The sequence below is a fragment of the Esox lucius genome, chromosome 12 (genome assembly GCF_011004845.1).
Source record: "Esox lucius isolate fEsoLuc1 chromosome 12, fEsoLuc1.pri, whole genome shotgun sequence".
Lineage (NCBI taxonomy): Eukaryota > Metazoa > Chordata > Actinopteri > Esociformes > Esocidae > Esox > Esox lucius.
Genome location: NC_047580.1, coordinates 35,850,630 through 35,875,521, shown reverse-complemented (window position 1 = coordinate 35,875,521; position 24,892 = coordinate 35,850,630). Strand labels below are relative to the sequence as shown.

At 43.8% G+C, this 24,892-nt stretch overlaps 1 protein-coding gene and 1 long non-coding RNA gene across 2 annotated transcripts; both read left to right on the top strand.

Annotated features, from left to right (window-relative positions):
- The first annotated feature begins 1,781 nt into the window (after nucleotides 1-1,781).
- LOC105010281 (potassium voltage-gated channel subfamily A member 1) lies at nucleotides 1,782-7,511 on the top strand. Its single transcript, XM_029124157.2, has 4 exons — nucleotides 1,782-2,419; nucleotides 3,075-3,318; nucleotides 5,692-6,159; nucleotides 6,816-7,511. The coding sequence occupies exons 1-4, from the start codon at nucleotides 2,055-2,057 to the stop codon at nucleotides 7,404-7,406; spliced, it is 1,668 nt and encodes a 555-aa protein (XP_028979990.1). The 5' UTR covers nucleotides 1,782-2,054; the 3' UTR covers nucleotides 7,407-7,511.
- A 45-nt stretch (nucleotides 7,512-7,556) lies between these two features.
- On the top strand, nucleotides 7,557-18,462 carry LOC105008133. The gene is made up of 3 exons (XR_827614.4): nucleotides 7,557-9,610; nucleotides 12,435-12,554; nucleotides 17,446-18,462. It is a non-coding gene; the product is annotated as an uncharacterized LOC105008133 (long non-coding RNA).
- The last annotated feature ends 6,430 nt before the right edge of the window (nucleotides 18,463-24,892 follow it).

The following is a 24,892-nucleotide window of genomic DNA, read 5'->3' as shown; positions in this document are numbered from 1 at the left end:
GTGAAATTACCATCACAGTATGTGTGTGTGCGTGTACGTGTGTATGTGTGTGTGTGTGTATGTGTGTATGTGTGTGTGTGTGTACGTGTGTATGTGTGTGTGCGTGTACGTGTGTATGTGTGTGTGCGTGTACGTGTGTATGTGTGTGTGCGTGTACGTGTGTATGTATGTGTGTGTGTACGTGTGTGAGTGTGTGTCAGAGTGTGTGTGTGTGTGAGTGCGTGTCAGAGTGTCTGTGTGTGTGTGTACGTGTGTGAGTGCGTGTCAGAATGAACGTGTGTGTGTGTGTGTGTGTGCATGTCTGTGTGTACGTGTGTGTGTGTGAGTGTCTGTTCTATACATGCCCACTCCATGGTAAAGCATGCTGTATAATAATCAATCATGATATTGTGCTGCAATTGATCAGCTGTGATTAGAGAGATACAGGCACATGATACAATCACACCATGGACAGACCCTCAAACACACATAGACATCCACACAATGATACGCACAGTCATTCACACAATAACACACACAAAGTAATTCACACAATAACACACACACAGTCATTCACAAAATGACACACACAGTCATTCACACAATAACACACAGATAGAAGAGAGAACAGAGGGATTATTCGGGATAGAAGAGAGAACAGAGGGATTATTCTGGATAGAAGAGAGAACAGAAGGATCATTCTGGATAGAAGAGAGAACCAAGGGATTATTCTGGATAGAAGAGAGAACAGAGGGATTATTCTGGATAGAAGAGAGAACAGAGGGATTATTCTATCATACTAGGGTTCTGATTAAGGGCATGTTTTAAAATAACCCTTTAAACAGACATGATTCTCTGTAATTCAAATATAAGAAACCACCTTTTTCTGTTTCCAAACTAACAGCCTGTTTCTGGTCCTCAGTGAATGTACTGACTAACTACAAAGTTTTTACAGAGAAAACACAGTATATAGATCATATAGATTGTTACTGAATATGTATTTTACACAGGGTGGCGGGGTGGTCTGGTGGTGGAGAGTTTTGGGTCAGTAAAGAAAAAGTTGCTGGTTCTGGTCCCTGAGCAGCAATGTAATAAACCTTGTTGTTCTGAGCAAAACAGGTAACCCTGATTGTCTCCAGGTATATAACAAAGAGTTCCTAAAGAAAAGGTTGTGGGTTCTATTCCCTGAGCAAACAATGTAAAAAAACGTGTTGTTCTGCCGCTGAGCAAGACAGTTAGGTCTACTTGCCTCCTGGAAATAACAATGTGTTCTTAGAATAACTACTTGGTAAAAGGAAAACTGATTCATCATGTAGTGTCGTTTTTTTTAATTTGATTTATGATTAAGCCCAAGGATGGGTGGATCCTAATTAAATACTAAATATACCAGATTAATTTAGTAATTCGTTCGCATTTAGTAAATCGTTCGCAAAAAGATACAGACACAATTCAAATAATAAACGGTGACGTGACTACACACAATTTATTACAAAATATTTCCTTTGTGGTCTCTTTTCATGAATATACAGAAAGTAGACCAATTGGACAGGTGTGTTTAGAATATTCGTATTTGTAATTACTGTTTTCATATCAAAATAAATAAGTGGTTAGAATAATAGATATAAATAATGAACTAGACATTTATATTAATCCATGTCCTCGGTGACCTTGTTGTGAAGGTGTGGTCATCTTTCATTCATCATTTCCGAATGTGTGAGTGCGTGCGTGCGTGCTTTGGGCACACCCAAAGACTGGGTTGTGACGCGCGTCTGCGACTTCATGTTTATGTCTGTCCATGCGCCGTTAGGAGCAAAAAACGATACCCAGACATAAAGAAACAAACAGAGGAAGAAAAGTGTGAGAAAGAGAAGGAAGAGAGAGAAGAGAGAGAGAGAGAGAAGGCGCCAGCCAGGGGCGGGGGTAGCGCGCGTGTTTATAAAAACCCAGATCTCGCACAGTGGGCGGGAACACCAATTGGAGACAGAGAAGACCAGACAGACAGAGAGAGGGAGACGGGAGGAGGAGCAGAACCCGTGGAGGTGGCAGGCTAATCGGGGTTCGTGGAGGGGGCGCGGATGGTGCCCCTGCGTGCGTCTCCGTCCTTCCATCTCGGCGCGCGCATGGACGACCACCTCAGCCTCCTGAAATCACCGCCGCCTTCCGTTACCAAGACCCACCAGGACCGCGACACACTCATCAACCACGGATATACAGACACCGATGTGATGACTGTTGTCGCGTGCGGAGGAGACAACATGCTCGAGGAGTCGGCGGCTCTACCGGGTCACCTCCCGTTAGACCGATACGAACGGAACGAACCGGATCACGATTGCTGCGAGCGTGTAGTTATCAACATCTCCGGGCTGCGCTTTGAGACGCAGCTCAAGACTCTCTCCCAGTTCCCAGACACCCTGTTGGGTGACCCCAAGAAGAGGATGAGGTAATTTTACCACATAGTGATTATTGTATTATTCCCTAATAGTAAAATATTATATATAGGTCCTATCTCTAAATAAACCCTAATTAACCCAGTAGAGGGTTAGGTAGCTCCTGTAGATTTGTCAGATTGGTGTTGTCTGTGTCTTAACCCTAAGAAGAGGACAAGTGCCTCTTGTAACCTCTTGTGTCTTCATTGCCTTCGCAGGAATGTTTTCTTTCAAATACCCATATTAATTTCGTTTTCGTTGTTATTTGTGGTTTTATATTAGCCCTGAGCTATGGAAGATCATGACTGACATACCTTTTTATCTGATAACCAAGCAGGATGAAATGAACCTCTTTTACTGGTCAACATTCATTGTCCTGGCTTCATGTGTATTTGTAATCGCATTGCAGCAATTTACAACTTGGGTTATCATAGGAAAAGAAAGCTATTGATTAAAGAATGCATCTCTAAAAAACTGATAAATGTGGTTTCTTTCAATACACTGAGGGCTTTATCAACATGCTAAGGGTTTTATAAATACAAGTTTTTTTTTTAAAAACAGTAAAGGTTATTCTATCTAATTATGACCAAAGTATATATTAAACTGTAAGCCTGTCTCACTTTCGCTCCCTCTTCTAATTCATGGATTGCTCTCTCTCACTTTCTCCAGGTACTTTGACCCTCTGAGAAACGAGTACTTCTTTGACAGGAACCGGCCCAGCTTCGATGCCATCCTCTACTACTACCAGTCAGGTGGTCGCATTAGAAGGCCCGTCAACGTCCCTATAGACATCTTCTCAGAGGAGATCCGCTTCTACGAATTGGGGGAGGAGGCCATGGAGAAGTTCAGGGAGGATGAGGGCTTCATCAAGGAGGAAGAAAGACCACTACCTGACAATGAGCTTCAAAAACAGGTAAGATTGAGGGACAGAGAGGCAGTGTCTCTTCAAAAGCAGGTAAGGCTGAGGGACAGAGAGGCAGTGTCTCTTCAAAAGCAGGTGAGGCTGAGGGACAGAGAGGCAGTGTCTCTTCAAAAGCAGGTGAGACTGAGGGACAGAGAGGCAGTGTCTCTTCAAAAGCAGGTGAGGCTGAGAGACAGAGAGGCAGTGTCTCTTCAAAAGCAGGTAAGGCTGAGGGACAGGGAGGCAGAGTCTCTTCAAAAGCAGGTAAGGCTGAGGGACAGAGAGGCAGTGTCTCTTCAAAAGCAGGTAAGGCTGAGGGACAGAGAGGCAGTGTCTCTTCAAAAGCAGGTGAGGCTGAGGGACAGAGAGGCAGTGTCTCTTCAAAAGCAGGTAAGGCTGAGGGACAGAGAGGCAGTGTCTCTTCAAAAGCAGGTGAGGCTGAGGGACAGAGAGGCAGTGTCTCTTCAAAAACAGGCAAGGCTGAGGGACAGAGAGGCAGTGTCTCTTCAAAAGCAGGTAAGGCTGAGGGACAGAGAGGCAGTGTCTCTTCAAAAGCAGGTGAGGCTGAGGGACAGAGAGGCAGTGTCTCTTCAAAAGCAGGTAAGGCTGAGGGACAGAGAGGCAGTGTCTCTTCAAAAGCAGGTGAGGCTGAGGGACAGAGAGGCAGTGTCTCTTTAAAAGCAGGTGAGGCTGAGGGACAGAGAGGCAGTGTCTCTTTAAAAGCAGGTGAGGCTGAGAGACAGAGAGGCAGTGTCTCTTCAAAAGCAGGTAAGGCTGAGGGACAGAGAGGCAGTGTCTCTTCAAAAGCAGGTAAGGCTGAGGGACAGAGAGGCAGTGTCTCTTCAAAAGCAGGTAAGGCTGAGGGACACAGAGGCAGTGTCTCTTCAAAAGCAGGTGAGGCTGAGGGACAGAGAGGCAGTGTCTCTTCAAAAGCAGGTGAGGCTGAGGGACAGAGAGGCAGTGTCTCTTCAAAAGCAGGTGAGGCTGAGGGACAGAGAGGCAGTGTCTCTTCAAAAGCAGGTAAGGCTGAGGGACAGAGAGGCAGTGTCTCTTCAAAAGCAGGTAAGGCTGAGGGACAGAGAGGCAGTGTCTCTTCAAAAGCAGGTAAGGCTGAGGGACACAGAGGCAGTGTCTCTTCAAAAGCAGGTGAGGCTGAGGGACAGAGAGGCAGTGTCTCTTCAAAAGCAGGTGAGGCTGAGGGACAGAGAGGCAGTGTCTCTTCAAAAGCAGGTGAGGCTGAGGGACAGAGAGGCAGTGTCTCTTCAAAAGCAGGTGAGGCTGAGGGACAGAGTGGCAGTGTCTCTTCAAAAGCAGGTAAGGCTGAGGGACAGAGTGGCAGTGTCTCTTCAAAAGCAGGTAAGGCTGAGGGACACAGAGGCAGAGTCTCTTCAAAAGCAGGTAAGGCTGAGGGACAGAGAGGCAGTGTCTCTTCAAAAGCAGGTAAGGCTGAGGGACAGAGAGGCAGTGTCTCTTCAAAAGCAGGTAAGGCTGAGGGACAGAGAGGCAGTGTCTCTTCAAAAGCAGGTGAGGCTGAGGGACAGAGAGGCAGTGTCTCTTCAAAAGCAGGTAAGGCTGAGGGACAGAGAGGCAGTGTCTCTTCAAAAGCAGGTGAGGCTGAGGGACAGAGAGGCAGTGTCTCTTCAAAAGCAGGTAAGGCTGAGGGACAGAGAGGCAGTGTCTCTTCAAAAGCAGGTGAGGCTGAGGGACAGAGAGGCAGTGTCTCTTCAAAAGCAGGTGAGGCTGAGGGACAGAGTGGCAGTGTCTCTTCAAAAGCAGGTAAGGCTGAGGGACAGAGTGGCAGTGTCTCTTCAAAAGCAGGTAAGGCTGAGGGACAGAGAGGCAGAGTCTCTTCAAAAGCAGGTAAGGCTGAGGGACAGAGAGGCAGTGTCTCTTCAAAAGCAGGTAAGGCTGAGGGACAGAGAGGCAGTGTCTCTTCAAAAGCAGGTGAGGCTGAGGGACAGAGAGGCAGTGTCTCTTCAAAAGCAGGTAAGGCTGAGGGACAGAGAGGCAGTGTCTCTTCAAAAGCAGGTGAGGCTGAGGGACAGAGAGGCAGTGTCTCTTCAAAAGCAGGTAAGGCTGAGGGACAGAGAGGCAGAGTCTCTTCCTCAGCCAGGCCAAGATGGATGACAGGTCACTGTTTTACTTTTTGTAACATTTTAGTTCCATGAAATAGATAAAAAATATTTTAATGATGCAAAGATGTTTTATTTTGTTCAGATTAGTTACCAAATAGCAGTTCCTTTGTAGAAGGATCCACAGTTAGGTTTTGTAGCTGTGTTCCTCGTTCTTGTTATTTTTGCCAATTTTCCCTTGAGCAAAGTAACTGTGTGTGTGCGTGTGTGTAGAGGGAGATAACTAAAAGAAGAGACTCCTCCCGTCCTACAGGTGTGGTTGCTGTTTGAGTACCCAGAGAGCAGTGGTCCCGCTCGGGGAATAGCCATCGTCTCGGTCCTCGTAATCCTCATCTCCATCGTCATCTTCTGTCTGGAGACGCTTCCGGAGTTCAGGGATGACAACAAGGAGCCGGTCACCCTGGTCACCTCTGTGAACGGCACCGAGCTGTACTTCTCCTCTCCGTTCACCGATCCATTCTTTGTGGTCGAGACGTTGTGTATCATCTGGTTCTCTTTTGAGCTCCTAGTCCGGTTCTTCGCCTGCCCCTCTAAGGCCACCTTCTCCCGGAACATCATGAACATCATAGATATTGTGGCGATCATACCATACTTCATCACGCTGGGCACAGAGCTGGCGGAGCGCCAAGGGAACGGGCAACAGGCCATGTCCCTGGCCATCCTGAGGGTCATCCGTCTGGTCAGGGTGTTCAGGATCTTCAAGCTGTCCAGACACTCCAAGGTCTGTAACACACAACCTGACAATATGTTGTATGATCATTGTTATCTCTCCTCCTCCCTCTCTCCCTCTCCTCCCCCCTCTCACTCTCCCTCTCCTCCTCCCTCTACCTCTCTCTCTCCTCCTCCCTCTCCCTCTCTCCTCCCCCCTCTCACTCTCACTCCTCCTCATTCTCCCTCTCCTCCTCCCACTCCCTCTCCCTCTCCTCCTCCCTCTCACTCTCCCATTCCTCCTTCCTCTAACTCTCCTCTTCCCTCTCTCTCTCCTCCCCCCTCTCCCTCTCCTCCTCCCTCTAACTCTCTCTCTCCTCCCTCTCACTCTCCCATTCCTCCTTCCTCCTTCCTCTAACTCTCCTCCTCCCTCTTCCTCTCCTCCTCCCTCTAACTCTCCCTCTCCTCCCCCCTCTCCCTCTCCCTCTCCTCCTCCCTCTCACTCTCCCATTCCTCCTTCCTCTAACTCTCCTCCTCCCTCTCCCTCTCCTCCTCCCTCTTCCTCTCCTTCTCCACACCTCTCTACCCTCTTCCTCTTCATCTGCTCCTTCTCCCTCACTCCTTATTCTGTGTGTTTGTGTGCTTTCAAGCCACATTGCACCAAGACCACAGCTCTTATTGACTGAACTCATTTTAGTGAAGTAATGACCAGTCTCTCTCCATGTCTAGGGGCTCCAGATCCTGGGCCAGACCCTGAAGGCCAGCATGAGGGAGCTGGGCCTGCTCATCTTCTTCCTCTTCATCGGAGTCATCCTCTTCTCCAGCGCTGTGTACTTTGCAGAGGCTGACGACCCGTTCTCGGGTTTCAGCTCCATCCCAGACGCTTTCTGGTGGGCCGTGGTCACCATGACTACGGTAGGCTACGGCGACATGCACCCGATCACCATCGGCGGTAAGATCGTGGGCTCTCTCTGCGCCATCGCCGGCGTGCTGACCATCGCCCTGCCCGTCCCGGTCATCGTGTCCAACTTCAACTACTTCTACCACCGGGAGACGGAGGGCGAGGAGCAGGCGCAGTACCTGCACGTGGGCAGCTGTCAGCCGCTGGCGCTCGACGCCAAGGAGGAAGGGGAGCTGAGGAAGAGGAGCTCGGCTTCGTCGCTGAGCAAGAGTGAGTACATGGTGATCGAGGAACACAGGGGACTGAACAGCACCTTCAAGCACAACTTCCCGATGACCGCCGCCACCGCAACCACGACAACCATGACGCCTAACAACACAACCAACAGCCTCAAGAAGAAGATGTTCACGGATGTCTAGGCAACGATGTCGCCGTGGAACCATGATGTCATGACAAAGCCCTGACGTCATAATGAAATCATGGATTCATGTATTTTCAACAAAGGCCGAAAGCGCTTTGAGTTGTGTCGGGTGTGGGGGGGGGGTGTGGGGGGGGGGAGGCGGGGGGCAGCTCATCATTTGACCAACAGGAATATGATACAACATTTACAGGAAACATCATCTGGCTGTTCTCCAATGGAGGCAGAACTGTGTGTCATGTGGCTCAGCGCAGCAACAAGCGGCTCATTGTGACACTCCGGTCCATTCACAGAAACAGCATTCTGGGAGTCCACACTTCAACCCTGTTGGAGTTGGGGAGAAATAGGTTGAAAAAGAAAGACAAAGAAAGAAAGATAGAAAGAAAGAGAGATAAAAAGACAGTAATTTTTTTAGTTGGGCCAGATATTGATCTGTTGGTGTACTGACCGATCTCTCAACACAGAGGAAACCTTTAACAGGGATTGACCTGATCAGAGCATTTATCTCCAACTCACTGAACTCTCACACAGTCGTGTGTCTTAAGGATTATAGCAGGGCGTAATTTAGGCTACTACATTTGTAATTACACACATATACACACACATACACATACACACACACACACACGGTGATATCATGATTCCCAACAAATATTTAAGAATCTATTATATTCTGTTGCATATAGATAACAGACTATGTTTCTGATTATAATAACATAGAAGCAAGGAGCCTTTATTCTGTGGGCCAGACGGTTCTGTCTCTGCTTTCGTTGTGTTCCATCAGAGTCCAGTTAATATGTCATCCTGAGCAGGAGTATAATCACAGTGAAGTTGTGCTTTTATGGTCTACATAAACAGATCTGGAGAGACGTATGAAAATGTATCATAAAATACAGCTGACCCAATATCTAGATGTGTTGTTATAGTGACCACACATACACGTATGCAAACACACACACACACACGGCCCTGATACAAAACCAGGCTTCCACTGGATGCTTCTAACATTGCCCGCTGTGATGCAGTCTCCATGGTGACGGTCGGTCGTTTCCTGGGTAACCCCAGCCACGGTTGCCATGGCAGCGCTGTTTCCTGGGTTACGTTCCAGATGGCCTGGGAGTCAGACAGAAGATTGTCATCTCTCCTCTCCTCTGGAGTCTGAACACCTCTTTACACAACACTCACGTACCCACAGATGACACAGTCTTTGGTTAGCCTGTCAGTGATACCAAACAAAGTGTTGCCAAGGTGTCCAGGGAGAAAGGGGCTGGCGTTTTCAGAACTGCTTTGGAGAGAACAGTGAAACTCTATCGGAACGGTTTTCTGCTAACACCAGATCTTAAATAAAACATTTAGTGAGATGGAGCAAACTAATATCACGACAGAGGCTAAAGCTGTTCAACCAACCATTATCATGACAGAGGCTAAAGATGTTCAACCAACCATTATCATGACAGAGGCTAAAGCTGTTCAACCAACCAATATCATGACAGAGGCTAAAGCTGTTCAACCAACCAATATCATGACAGAGGCTAAAGCTGTTCAACCAATCAATATCATGACAGAGGCACAAGCTGTTCAAACAACCAATGTCATGACAGAGGCTAAAGCTGTTCAACCAACCATTATCATGACAGAGGCTAAAGCTGTTCAACCAACCAATATCAATGCAGAGGCACAAGCTGTTCAACCAACTAATATTGTGACAGAAACTAAAGCTGTTCAATCAACCAATATGATCACAGAGTCTGAGGCTGTTAAACCAACCAATAGGATCACAGAGGCTAAAGCTGTTAAACCAACCAAACTCATAACAGAGTCTGAGGCTGTTAAACCAACTAATATGATCACAGGGTCTGAGGCTGTTCAACCAACCAATATGATCACACAATCTGAGTCTGTTCAACCAACCAAAAACATCAGAGTCTGAGGCTGTTCAACCAACCCAGCAAATGGAAAGGAGTTCAGAGGGAGTGCCCAAATCAAGAAGTCACATCACCCAGATGCTCACAGACAGACAGACAGGCAGAGAGACAGACAGACAGAGACAGACAGACAGACAAACTGACATCATCCATTTTCACTGTCTGTCTGTCTGTGGGTCCGGCTGGCATTGTTCTGACCCTGTTGATGGGTTAGAACCAAGATTCACTCTGACCACCTGACACTGCTCTTCAACTACCTAACATACATCCAACACGCACGGTGAGTATTGGGTTTCTTTTATTTCTCGACCACCATGAAGTGCCCTGGTTATAACTGGTCCTAGATCTGTGGTTATTTTAGTATCTAATGGGTCATGTTATAACTGATCCTAGATCTGTGGTTATGTTAGTATCTAATGGTTCATGTTATAACTGATCCTAGATCTGTGGTTATGTTAGTATCTAATGGTTCATGTTATAACTGGTCCTAGATATGTAGTTATGTTAGTATCTAATGATTCATATTATAACTGGTCCTAGATCTGTGGTTAGGTTAGTATCTAATGGTTCATGTTATAACTGGTCCTAGATCTTTGGTTATGTTAGTATCTAATGGTTCATATTATAACTGATCCTAGATCTGTAGTTATGTTAGTATCTAATGGTTCATATTATAACTGGTCCTAGATCTGTGGTTAGGTTAGTATCTAATGGTTCATATTATAACTGGTCCTAGATCTGTAGTTATGTTAGTATCTAATGGTTCATATTATAACTAGTCCTAGATCTGTAGTTATGTTAGTATCTAATGGTTCATATTATAACTGGTCCTAGATCTGTAGTTATGTTAGTATCTAATGGTTCATATTATAACTGGTCCTAGATCTGTAGTTATGTTAGTATCTAATGGTTCATATTATAACTAGTCCTAGATCTGTAGTTATGTTAGTATCTAATGGTTCATATTATAACTGGTCCTAGATCTGTGGTTAGGTTAGTATCTAATGGTTCATATTATAACTGGTCCTAGATCTGTAGTTATGTTAGTATCTAATGGTTCATATTATAACTGGTCCTAGATCTGTAGTTTGGTTTCTATCTAATGGCTCAGGTTCGGAGTGATGTATTAAAAGGCTTGAAGTATGGTGTCATTTCAAACCAGCAGCCCATCCTCGCTGTGAGTTTGTGTGTCTGTGTGCATTTGTGGGTGTGTTGCATGTGTGGGTGTGTGTGTGTGTGTGTGTACACGCTTCGGTGTGTGAGTTTCTGCAGCAGCCAGGCCCAGTCCTACCTCCTCACCTTCAGATGACATTCTCTGTTTTATTAGTGACAGTGGCTAGTGGGCCAGCCAGGCTGGGTGCTGCCCCCATGTGGTGGTTGTGTTACTACACGGCCATGTGATCACTGGACATAATGACACAGCCTTCTCCAGGTTAGCCTTTCCATCCAGGCAGGCCTGCAGGTTCACTGCATGCTTTAACATGCACCTGTCCTCATCCATACCAGACGATACAATCACTGCTTGACTGAGATTTGTCTACACATGCAAATGAAATGTGTCTCTTCTCTGCCTACTGTGTCAGCATTATGACCAGGTTCCCGGGTGCTTCCCTGTTGGCAGATGGTTCCCGACCTGCCAAGGACCTCCCCTGATGAGACAAGCAGTAGGAATTTGAAAACACATACTTTAATAGTCAATACTTTGAGATAGCATTGGATTGGTCTTAACATCTAATTTCTATTGGAGTGGGGTATCAGACCATTGGGCCAGTATAGCCTACTGGTTTCAGATGAGGACCATCTTGTCTCTGGAGAAATTGTAGTTTACCATTCGCTGTCAATCATAACTAGCCAACCTGTAATTTCTGTCCAGCCTCTGATATTCTTGCTAGCTATAGCGACTGTCCAGCCTCTGATATTCTTGCTAGCTATAGCGACTGTCCAGCCTCTGATGTGGTTTACTGAAATATAAAAATTCTACCTTGAACTACCCATAGCAGCTCATCTAGCTAGCTACGACGAGCAATCATGCAGTAGATTACAGTCAAGTAATTAAAACTTTGCTACTAAAGATGGTATCAGGAAATGTAGTGTTAAAATACAGACGTGCCTGATCCTGGTTGACAGTTAAGGTCAATTATGCCATTAATTAGAGTGCAGACACAGGAGGGGAAGAAAGGCAGGCACAGACACATGACGAAGAAAGAGGAAAAAGAGAGAAGAGAGGGCGAACACAAGGAGAGGACAAAGAAAAAGGAAGGGGTGCGGCGGAAAGGAGAAGAAAGACAGGAGAAAGAATATAAAGAGAGAGAAGAGACAGAGCCAGGAGAGACAGAGCCAGGAGAGAGTCATGGTGAAGAGAGAGACATAACTACACCATATTTGCCACAAATACAAATGAGCTTTTCTGAAACTACCTCAACCTTATTCTCTGCTCTTTCCAAACATTTGGAACCAAGGGTTGGTCACAGTGCCGGCTCTAGCTTTTTGGGGGCCCTAAGCAAAATTTCACCTGGGGCCCCCTCTCCCCAATCAGTCGGGGGCTGGTTGGTCACACTTTTAACTGAATTTGGCATGAAGGTCTGCTCTACAGCGTCATGTGAAATGGTGTGGGGCGGAACCCATGGCATGAAGAATTACAGTAAACATACACAGTTTGGGTTCCGTTAAACTGGAGAACACACATGTTTATCCTCAGAGACACGGAAGCAGCTGGAGCACCAGTCCTTACAACATGAATTTAAGGACCCTATAGAAGCCTGCAGTTCCCAGATTTCCCCTACTGGACTCAAATGTCAACTTTTTACTGATGATACTACCCTAAGCAGAATAAAGTTTGGACAGTTAGGTCAACTTAAAAACACAAAGTGTGAATTTTATTTGTAAAATGACAACCCTACCATAAAGCAGTAATTAGGACTGACCAAGGAGACCCCCCGAAAATTCAAAAATTCTACATGCCTGGTAATTGTATGATATGAGGCATGTATTGGGCACAAATGTGTGCAAACTAGACACTTTTAATACTATGTATTTGACATTAAATGTGAACGTTCATCATGAGGCCCAACTCTGTATGTTTTCCTTTTGTTCCTCTTCTTCAGATGACCCCTGGTTGGGTGTGTTCACCTCCACTGAGGGTCTGACTTTCCAGCCTAGGCCCCAGCCAGATTTGGGGAGATGGGACCAAAATTAAGAAAACCCAAAGACTTTGAATATTTACTGTGAGCAAGTTACTTATAGCAGACACTCCTGTGGTTGCTAGCTTGCGGCTGTTCAGCCTTCAATGGATTAAAATTTTTTTTTTTACTGTAATCTGTTACGTTACCAGTTAAAATATTGTAATCCGATAACAGATACTTTTGAAACAATGTATGATTACTTCCTGGATTACTTCAATTGAATTTCATAGGTGAGTGAAATAATTATCACACCTAGCATGTTTCATTTTTATTGCACGCCTCATGTGTGTTGTTATCTCCATGTATACAAAGTTGGTCACGCATAACCAGATTAGTGACCGATGAAGCGCTAGTTTAATTTTCTCTAGTTTTGGTTAGCAAAAACAGTATATCTACGATAATATTAGCTAACCCATATAAAATGTGACTTAGTAATTTCCTATCGACGCATCTTTCTCAGAACAATGATAGGCGATACCTGGTGTTTTTTCTTTTTCAGATAGGACTTGTTTAGAAGATTGGGCAAATATTTGTCAGATAGCTGTGACATGGCGCTGCCTTCAAGATAAAATATTATATGGAATTTATCATGATATTTTGAGACAGAAAGGTGTGTCAGGAAGCACTCTGCCAAAGGATGATTTGCATTTGATGCAGCTACCTCAACTCCATACTGGTAGGCCATTTGATTCTGCTTGCTCTGGATCTCAGAAAAGTGCGAACATTGGTAATCATTGGATGCTGACGACACTGACTTTAAAGGGATAGTTTGTCCAAAAATCATATTTCAGTGACAGTCCCCTTAGGTCCTTCAGGCACATAGTCATTATTTTTTTAAATCCATTATTCAGCTCTGTCTCAGTCAGTCATTAGCGTTACCAGCATCGTACAAATTCACACATGGAATACCCTGATCACAAAGCTGCATTGCGCAGAGCTGTAGAACATCTTTTTATTACCTTTCTTCCATGAAACAAAACTAACAAACGACAAGTACGCCCATGAACTGAGGGGGCAGCAAACACAAAGCTATCTCCAAACAATGACCGACAACTAAGGGAAAGACAGGGTAACTTAAATAGGATCCCCAATCAGAGGAAAATAGGGAGCAGCTGCCTCTGATTGGAGATGATGAAACAGTGTTGCACATAGAGATGCCTAGAGGCATCTCTGCAGTCAGCCCCTGACTGTGGCCTCCATGCACATAGAGATGCCTAGAGGCACCTCTGCTGTCAGGCCCTGACGGTTGGTGTTTGTGGTGCAAAATATCAGACTAATGCAAATTTAGGGAACATGGCAAGAAGGTAGGGATATCTTGATTTTTATATACAATAATGTAATTATCCTTTTCAAGAAATTGCCATTTCATTTTCAAAAATGTTTTTAAGCAATAAAAAACCTGAATACAACACTAATAACAAAATTGGCTAACACATGCTTAGACTTTGGGTTACGTTCAGATTCTGGATGATCAAGGGTCAATGGATTAATTGGAATTACTGAATATCTGACAAACCTTTAGTGTGTAATGTGTACAGACCATAATAACTCTTTCCAAAGAAATTGTACAGAACCCATAACCCATAAGGTAAAATCTAATTCTGTTTTTGGCTAGCTATGTAAACTTGAATATTGATTGATCCTGCAAAAGGTGTTCAACTGCATTTATTCATATTTGTCTTCAAATGTCCCTTAATATGAAAGTAATTTGAAAGTAAAAGTTACATTACTGATTTCAAATGTGAACAGATAACTTGTAACTGTAACGGATTGCCTTTATAACCTACCCTACCCCACCCTGCCTCAGCACGGGTGTCGCTTTAGAAATGACATTGATTGGCCAGCAGATGGCGAGAAAGGTGTTTGTTAGAATTCCTTGATTGACAACAGTGGTTTCTCATGGTATCTAATGACCACATACAGAGGTTTTAAAAAAAACGTACAATTAAAAGGTTGAAAGAATCCTTATTTATATCCATAATGTCAAAGTGAAAATAAAATCTGCTAATTGTTCTAAATTAATCACAAAAACAATAGTTAATTGATTTCATTAGCAACCCCATTGTTATAACATAAATGAATGAGCTGGTGTGCAACCAGCTGTCTTTAGAAGTCACATAATTAGATGAATGAAGTGCAATTAAGGTGCAATTAAGGTGTTTAACATGGTTTCAGGTTAAATACACCTGACTCAGGGAGGTCCAACAGTAGGTACAATTCCTTACAAAAACAACAAAGGAACATTCAAAGCAAATACATTTTTCCTCAAAAGCACCAATAAAGGGGTAGGATATAAAAACATTTCCAAGGCATTAAATATCCCCCGGAGTACAGCAAAGTAAATTATAAAAAATTGAGGGAATTTGGTACCACTGTGAATCTGTCTAGAGCAGGGCATCCTCAAAAAGTGTCTGGACTAGTCAGGAAGGCCACCAAGAGGTATGTGGCAACTCTAAATGAGTAACAGTCTTCCACAGCCAAGCTGGGGGACAATGCACACTGCACACTGCACACTGCACACTGCAACAGCAGCCTGGGTGCCTCACAGAAGTGGCCTTCAAGGGAGAGCTGGAAAAAGAAAGCTCAAATAAAAAAACTCAACAAATCTCAAGCAGGCTTGTGGGAGACTAGTGGAACAAGAGACTATGGCCTTTGGACAGTTTGTGAAGATAGAGGGCAAAATGGATGCAGCAAAGTACAGAGAAATTCTGGGAGAATACCCGCTGAACCTAGAAATGAATCTTCCAGCAGGACAGTGACCCCAGATTTACAGCCAAAGCCACACTGGAGTGTCCTGAAAACAGAAAGGTCAGTGTCAATGGAGCGGCCCACTGAAAGCCTGGACCTCAATTCAATTAAGAATATGTGGAAAGAGGAGAAAATTGGTGTTCACCAAAGGTCTCCATCCAAATTGACAGAGTTGTCCAGATTTACAAAGCAGGTAGAGAATTATCCAAGTAGACTCATTGGCTGTAATTGCTGCTGAAGCATGCAATCAAGTAAGTTTATTCATAGAGCACAATTCAAACATAAAAGCAATTCAATATGCTTTACAAAGGAAAATAAAAATATAAAACACAATACAATATTACGAATACTAGAATAAATCCAATAAAACATCATAATAAGAAAATAGAAATAGAATAAACACTCAATAAAACCTATCTGGTAGATTCCATAGTAGATTTAATGAGGAAGCTATAAAAGCTGTAAGGTGGTTAAGTTTAAATGCTCAGGATTAAAAAATGTATACGTTTGGGGCACGTCTAAGGTTTTTTGGTAGTTTATTCCAGTTGTGTGCAGCATAACTGCTAAATGCAGCTTGACCATGTTTAGTTTGGACTCTGCGCTCTTCTAGCTGACCTGTATTCATGGATCTAAGAGCCCTGCACGGTTTATACTCTTCAAACATATCAGAAATGTATTGGAAGCCTAAACCATTCAGTGATTTATAGACTAAAAGCACCACTTTAAAATCTATTCTGTAACTGACTGGAAGCCAGTGCAAAGATTTAAGAACCGGAGTGATGTGCTCTGTTCTCATGGTCCTGGTTAACATTCTAGCAGCAGCATTCTGAATGAGCTGCAGTTGTTTTACAGTCTTTTTCGGGAGTCCAGTTAAGAGGCCATTACAGCAGTCAACTCTACTAGAGATAAAAGCATGGATGAGCTTCTCTTGGTCTTTGTGGGACACCAAGCCCTTGTGTCTGGCTATATTTTTAGGAGGATAGAATGCTGTTTTGGTGACAGCTGAGATATGACTGGTGAATGTAAGATCAGAACACCAAGATTACACACTTGATCCCTGGTTTTTAGGGCCTGAGATTCCAGCTCTTTACAAATTCTAGTTATTTTGTTTTTTTTCCCAAACACAATAATCTATGTTTTATCTTGGTTATCTTAGTTTAACCAATTTTGGTTCATCCAGGTATTTATGTGCTCTATACAGTGACACAGAGAGTCGGTTGAGCTGTTGTCATACGGTCCGAGAGTCATATATATTTGAGTATCATCTGCTATATTAGTTAATGTTGTTGTGTAGAATTTGTCTCAGGGGTAGCATATAAAGATTGAACAGAAGTGGTCCGAGAACTGATCCCTGTGGAACCACATGTTATAGCCACTCTATCAGATTCATGATTACCAAGGGTGACAAAGTAACTCCAGCTATCTAGATAAGATCTGAACCAATCAAGGACTGTCCCAGAGAGTCCTACCCAATTTTCCAGCGTATCTAGAAGTGCTCTATGATCTACAGTGTCAAATGCTGCACTGAGATCTAATAGAACCAGAACTGCTATTTTATCACAATCAGTATTCAGCCGTATATCATTTGAAACTTTTATTAGAGACGTTTCCTGATGGTGATTTAACAAATGTCATTAAAGGGCGGGAATACTTATTAATCGTTATTTGTTAGTCTTTTTTTTGCAGGGTTGTTGGTATTTTGGCATGGCCCTTATATGATTTGATGGTATTATTTACGGTGGAAAGAGGAACATCCAGATCTCTGGGGATGGACTTGTAGACTTGAGATCTAACCTCCTCAGATAATTTGCTGGTTTTCTTTCATTTCTTCATGCGATAGAGTCAGTGACACGAAACCTTTCTCTATTCAAACTGGTTTATATTGCAGGCACTACAGATGAGTTCAATTTGAATTTGGAGGAGAATTCCAAGCATGATATTAAATTACTTTTACAATTATTTTGCAATAACTACTTCAGTGAGGTGCCATTTATTCATAGAATGAGATATGATTTAGTAAATCATCCATATTTTTTGGTTTCTGCTGCAAAGAAAAACATATATGGATACCAAATTATTTTTTAATTTCAAGAGATTTCTATACAAAATGGTATTTGAAGGCCATGACTGTGTAGACGTATCCTTCACTAGAGGTCACTAACTCTGAACTCTGTTGTTTCTTAAGGGGAACTCTGACTCCTCCCAGGGGACGGTCAGCACCAGAACTCTGACTCCTCCCAGGGGACGGTCAGCACCAGAACTCTGACTCCTCCCAGGGGTCTCTCAGCACCAGAACTCTACAGGACGTCACCAGAAAAGGAGCGAAGTTTGAGCCATAAGATTCAGCCATAACACCCTGGAGTCAACACAACATGAATTAGGATACAACCAGGAACCAACCAAGAATGAACCAGGAACCAATGAGCAACCGACTGGGTGTAAACTAAGATCCAACCAGGAAATAACCAAGAAGAAACCAGGAATGGACAAAGAGAGACTGAAACAGTGTTATCCACAGAAGCAGAACTCATACATTGGACAGTCTAATTCAGAGAAAGATTCTGTCTGGTGGGAAGACTAGGTGGTATGTTCTCCATATCTGAATTCTGCTTCGTTTTGTGTCCTATTTATTCAACCTCTGTGCACCAATCAGCCGTTAGTGAAATCACCTGGTGGTGTTAACCAATCGGGAACCGCAATGTTTTGAAGAACTGTTAAACCACAAGCCTTCGTTAGTTGTGTACTTTCTTTGTAACTAACATTTGACCACACACACACGCATACATCTGAACGGTGTGTGGTTTGCTGCAGTTACCTGACACACACACACACACACACACACAGAAGAGAGCTTAATGACACTTCCTATAAATGGGAATGCTTGGGGAGTGATAAGTGGTGCTGAATGGAGCTGTGTTGAGTTGGTAGTGTTGAGTGAAAATGTGCTGACTGAAAAACATGTTGAGTTGGGAGTGTTGAGTGAAAATATGTTGAGTGGATCTGTGTAGAGTGAAACCATTTTGAGGTGGGAGTGTGGAGTGGAGTTGTGTTGAGTGAAGCCATGTTGAGGTGGGAGTGTTGAGTGGGACCGTGTTCAGTTGGGAGTGTTGAGTGGGAGCGTGTCACGGTCTTTGTCATATTGGCATATTACAGTACTTGTTTTATTGCGCTGTGCTGTCTACAACATAAATATTGAAACCAACTCTGTGCGACTTGTCATTGTTCTGTTTAACAGCGTTGAGGTGCAGAGCACAAAACATCACATGGAGGAATAATACTATGTGAGCCGTGTTCCGGCAGGTTAATGAAGGAGACTGGAAGAGGAGGACATAGACACGGACAAGGTCTGCAATCATTCACCAGACATTCCTCTCCACAAAGACCCAGATCCAAACCCATCAAGGATTTCAGTCATTGTAGATTTTCTTTCAGTATTTCAGAATTCGCGGATATTCGGTTGACAGTTCGCCCTGCATCTGTGAGGTTAATCAGAAATTGCAATCGGGATTTAATTTATCAAGAGGTGAAATGTCTGACCGGTGAGAGAGCTTTACAGCCTCAGTTTTAGAAAAAACTTTTACAAACATGCATTGGAATGCGTTGGGCTTGATGAAGGCTTTTGTTAAGAGTGAGAGGATCCGAGAAAGGCAGAAGTCATATTTCCTGTAGAAACTCCACAGTTTGAGCTACTTTAGTCCATAAGTAGAGAGCCCTCATCTTTTTCCAGACATTGTCTACCACCTGCCTCCCCTCATGTCTCCCCCACCCCCCCTACCTCCCAATTGTCTCCCCTCAATCTCTCCCTGTCTCCTCTACCTCCCCAATATTTCCTCTGTCTCCCCCATGATGCCCCCTACCTGCCCCATGTCTCCCCCATCCCCCGTCTCTCCTACCTCCCCATGTCTCCTCCTGTCTCTCATACCTCCCACATGTCTCCCCCTGTCTCTCCTACCTCCCCCATGTCTCCCCCTGTCTCTCCAACCTCCCCCATGTCTCCCCCCATCTCCCCGTCTCTCCTTCCTCCCCCATGTCTCCTCCTGTCTCTCCAACCTCCCCCATGTCTCCCCCCATCTCCCCGTCTCTCCTACCTCCCCCATGTCTCCTCCTGTCTCTCCAACCTCCCCCATGTCTCCCCCCATCCCCCATCTCTCCTACCTCCCCAGTGTCTCCCCCATCTCTCCTACCTCCCCTATGTCACCCCTCTCTGCCCTGAACAGGAAAGGTAAATATCGTGCACACAGTCACTCAGTGTATAATCATCCTAAACTGACATTGTCTCCCCAGACCGGAGGTTTTCCAGTGATGTCATCAAAGCTCAGAACCAGCCGCAGTGCTCCAGCAGGACATCTCTATGGCAACAGAACATAGGGGAGGGATCAGGAGCATGGCTGTAGCAACAGAGGTTTGGGTTTAGTAGGAGGGGTTTTGGGTGGTTTTGAGTCAAGTCATTGATAATGCACACACATTCACCATCCCCAAAACACACACACATTCACACATCGACACACACGCCCAACATAAGAGGGCTTCTGTGAAAGTATTCTTTATTTCCAGGAAGTCCTTCAGATCTGCACTGGCTTCAGATTACACAATGGTTGCTAGGGGTGATGATGCTGCAGAGGGAGGCCTGGTTGCTAAGGGTGATGATGCTGTTGCCACTGATATAGAAAAAACCTAGACTTACTCTAGATGCTGATTGGCTGAGTAATCTGTGTCCTGACATACACACGATTCGGTCAGGCTGGAATAACTTCCCATTTACATTTTAGGCATTCTGCAGACACTATTATCAATTCCAGAGTGACAGCAGTGAGTGCACACAATGTTATACAACTTAGTACTGGTTCCACGCTTACCACACACACACACAAAGTTCATGCAAATTGTAACACATGCACAAACACACATATACACACACACCTCTGGATGTGCACTCTCAATTCTCTATAGAAACACCTTGCTCGCTTTAGCAACATGTTTTAGACACTAGAAAAAGCTGTCCCTATTTGACACAGAACTCCAAAACCACAATTAGGCACAACCTGTATGTCAACAACCTCTTTGAACGTCTTGCCAGAGGAAAGCCTCTCATCCAGACATAAACGTCAGAGCCTGCTGTTGTTGCCAATCTTTACTTGGACTTTGAATCAAACTGCATTCTGTGGTCAGATGGCACATTTTTGGGAGATTTCTGGAAATTGATTAATGGCTTTCTTCTGGCAAGACCTATACATAGCTAGTTGAGAAGGCATCATATTGTGGTTTTGGACACTTAGTGAATCCATGATTTAACCAACTTCTGATGTTCTGCAACTGTGATCCTTTGAGAAGCATCGTGTTCCCTGGGATGGGGGGTTCTTGGGTTCTCTTCCAGGCAAGTTCCTCACTTTTCATTTAAACCTCATTATTTTTACATTTGTAGTGGAAATTATTATTATTAAACTTTTACACAGACTGAGACCAAGGTCTCTTTTATAGCTGGTTTTACACATACAGTTTAGGTACAATGATTAAAAACAAACAGAAAAAAACAGCGAACAGACAAAACAAGACGATCACAGACAGCAGAAAACAAAATACAATGCTTCAAACACAGGTGTTGTTCCCTTGGAGGCCTCAGATTTTAGTGGATATTGGGCCTGGCAAGGACTGTGGGTCCCTTAGGTGTAACCCAGGGATAGGTCTTTGCTAAAATCAATAGAGATATTACAGTCAATAACAGGACCGGATTTTCTAAACAAATGCATCACACTTGTCTTCACACAGTAGAGAGAGCGTACACATATCTATCACAAATAACACCCCTGAAAATACAAGTAATGTAAGACTCTCAAGGTTTACATACAAGTCATGTACAATCAGAACATGTCTGACATACCACTCAGGGAGAATTACATACATGAGATTAAAACATTTTTAATAGTTACACAATTTATCCAATAAACATGTGTATGTCGCTAAAACAAAATGCACACTGTTCGATGCAGGGCGTTTGTGTGCGTACTTTAAGTCCATCTTCATCTCATTTCATTTGTGTGTTTTCTGAAATGACCCATGTTTTCTGAATTGACCCATGTTGATATCTGACTCAAGGAAACTGACAGCTAATAGTTAACCTCCATTGAAAATGAAAGTCCACTTAAGAGGTACATAAGAATTTTAGGGGTGGCCAAAAAGCTCTGTGACACATTTCTATAATTTTCTTTTTCTTGAAATTCTTTTACCCAAATTAAAGGTTAGATTTCACTAATATTTGGAGAATAAAATCAGGCTGATTAACAAAAATGACATTAATAGCCTTTTGCTCATTTTTACCGTGGGGGAAAATAATTATGAAAGGCACTTTAGGTGCCACTTTCCAGGTCCCAGTAATCTTTTGCCTTTCCCAAAATGTAACCTTTAGCTTGATATAATCCCTGACCGTTTACAGTTCAGATGACAATAAATCAGCCTAACTACTTTACACATAGATTCCAAATGTAATCCCTCTTGTAAAATAGTTTGAAGTGAATTCAAATATTTGATGCTGAAGTTTATTTCTCATACCTTGTTGAGGTTTTCATGTCCAGGTATTCTGATCAGACTACAATTAGGACCTGGATATTTCCTACATGGGTCACCTGGAGCGGTGTCAGAAAACAACATTTTACAGAAATTCCTTTGACAGGGAGGAGGATAAGATTTGAGGAAGATGGGAAGTTTAAAGAAAGAAAAGGAGGGAGGTGAGAAGAAGACAGGAAGAAAGATGAGAGATAGGGAGAAAATTGAGAGAGAGAGGGAGGAGGGGGAGGAAGGTGTGGGGGAGGAAGGTGAGGGGGAGGAAGGTGTGGGGGAGGAAGGTGAGGGGGAGGAAGGTGAGGGGGAGGAAGGTGTGGGGGAGAAAGGTGAGGGGGAGGAAGGTGAGGGGGGATTGAAAGAGGAGAAATTATGACTCATAGTCTGTTGGACTGATCCTTCCCCCATTTTATATCCCTCTGTCCTTCTCTCTGTCTCCCTATGTGTCTCAAACTGTCCACACCCTTTATTCTCTCCTCCCCCTCCCTCCCTCCCTCCCTCCCTCCCTCCCTCTACTCCTCTCCCCTCCCCCACATGACATCATTAGAGATAAAAATGAAATACTACATTACTGTACTATCATAAGAGGAGAGGGGAGGAAATGGTTGAGAGGAGGAGAGGGAAAAGGAGAGGGTTGAGTGGAGGAGAGAACACCAGCAGTTCTAGAGGTCATCATCACCTCACACACACTGGGATGGTGTAAAACTGTAACATCCACCTCCTCCCCCCATATCCCTCCCATCTCCTTCCATCTCTCCCCATCTCCCTCTCCCCATCTCCCACTCCCCATCTCCCTCCCCCCATATCCCTCCCCCATCTCCCCCATCTCTCTCTCTCTGGGTCAGCAGCCTTTAGGGGAGGATTAGCAATGCTGACTCATTTCCAGGTATCCTCCCACTGTAGCTAAACATACGTAAAACAACACGCCAGCACCATCTTTTAAAATACTTTCAATCACGTCATCTTTGTGATGAAGATATTGTGATGAAGGCTATAAATGGCCTTCTTTGACATTGAAGTAACTGAGATGTATTCAAAGAGACTCTGTGGCTGTAATTACACAGTGGTTTCAAGTATTAACTCAGGGGGTTTTGTGGGTTACTGTGTGTAGATAAAGGTGGAAATGTCAGATTTTCATGTGTTTTCATTTCAGTCTGTAAGGCAACAGAATGTGGACATTTTGAAAGGGGGGGGTGACTTTCTGTACCCACTGTATATACAGTACCTACTCATACAATGAATCTGGTTGGGAGAATGCCAAGAGTGTGCAAAGCCGTTATGAAGGCAAAAAAATCTAAAATATATATATTTTTACATTTGTTTAACCCTATTTTGGGTTACTAAATGGTTCCATTTGTGTTATTTCTTCCTTGTAATGTCTTCACCATTATTCAATAATGCAGAAAATAAAAAAACTATTCCTACAGGGCACTTTTTAAACTATCAGTTCCAACACCTGTCAAGTGGTTGTGTGATGACATCAGTCACATGGTTATATTACTTTGAAACAGGTCTCAGTACAGTTGTGTTGAGTCAGTAGTGTTGAGTCAGTAGTGTGGAATCAGTAGTATGTAATCAGTAATGTGGAATCAGTAGTGTTGAGTCAGTAGTGTTAAATCAGTAGTGCTGAGTTAGTAGTGTTGGGTCAGTAGTGTAGAATCAGTAGTGTTGAGTCAGTAGTGTTGATTCAGTAGTGTTAAGTTAATAGTGTAAAATCAGTAGTGTCAAGTTAGTTGTGTGTAATCAGTAGTGCTGAGTCAGGAGTTTTGAGTCATTGTTGAGGGACAGAGAGAGAAATTGAAAGACAAAGACAGAGTCAGACAAAGATGGAGACAGAGATAGACAGGAGAGAGACAGACAAACAGACACAAAGACAGAGAAACAGGTGGAGGGAGGTCCTTGTTTGCACTTGTTTACTTGTTTACATGTTTACTTACAGACAATTGTGATGTAACCAGACATGCTCTTCAGACTGCCCAGGTGGAGAATGCAACCTAGCTAACGTGAAGTGGTCGTCCTGGCAAGCAATCTTAAACTGTCTTCAACTGTCCTAATCTGTAAATTGCTCTGGATAAGAGCACCTGCTAAATTACCAGAATATGGAATAAGAAAGAAAGATAAAAGAGAAGAGGGCATGTAAGAGACAGCAAAGATGAAGAAAAAAGAGATGGAGTGGGGGGGGCAGATCAAATTAAAGATAGAGAGATAAAGAGAGAAAAGTGTTAGCTGGAGAAACAGAGAGGTCCTGCTCTTTTTCCCAAAGTGTGCAGTTCTTTAGGATGTATTTGGGTCTTATCTTGGCCTACTTTCAGCCCTGAGGCACCTGGGAAATGACGGTGGAGGAGCCTAAGCTCAGGAGAAGATCCCTGTCCTACCCAGGGATTGGACAGATCTGCCAGACTGGCTGTATGTCATGAAACTCCCGTAGTGGTGCCATCTGAAAATAACATGTTCTACTGGGTTAGTTTAGCTCACTGTGGTGAGGAGGTTACAGGTTCATAACAAGGTCTCACAAGGTCACCTTGTTATGAACCTGGAACGTAAACTCAGAGCTTGGGATAAACAAACACAGACAGACAGACACACACACACACACACACAAGACACACAGACACACACACACACACACAATGTTTAACAACACTTTAGGGAACAGCTTTACCAAAACACAATCAGTGGATCTTTATCAGGTAAGTGGGGGCAGTGACCTCACCAGTGATGGCGGGAAAACATCTTTCTGTCATGGCTCATACTGAACTACCAGACGCACACACAACACACACACAACACACACAACACAGCACAAACTAAAGTCCACCTTAAGAGAATGAAGACAAATGCTCTGCGAACAAAAAAGACCTATTATGGAGTAGAACAAATGGTTAGACGCAGCTTTCATCAAGATGGATAAGGGATCCTCTGCCTCCAAAAGCTGGGATTCTTCCAGACTAAATAAAACATACTGTGTTAAAGTCATATAATGATTTACTATTATTGCATCTTCAACACTTATCATACATAATTCATGATAAAACAACTATATACATGTATTTCCTTAAGCCACTACCTAGCATGCA

What these genes read in the sequence shown, in the direction of transcription:
- LOC105010281 (XM_029124157.2), top strand. Translation starts at nt 2,055, where the DNA reads ATGGTGCCCCTGCGTGCGTCTCCGTCCTTCCATCTCGGCGCGCGCATG. An exon ending in ACAATGAGCTTCAAAAACAG is followed by an intron (nt 3,319 to 5,691) that starts GTAAGATTGAGG and finishes CCCGTCCTACAG; the next exon opens with GTGTGGTTGCTGTTTGAGTA. An exon ending in AGCTGTCCAGACACTCCAAG is followed by an intron (nt 6,160 to 6,815) that starts GTCTGTAACACA and finishes CTCCATGTCTAG; the next exon opens with GGGCTCCAGATCCTGGGCCA.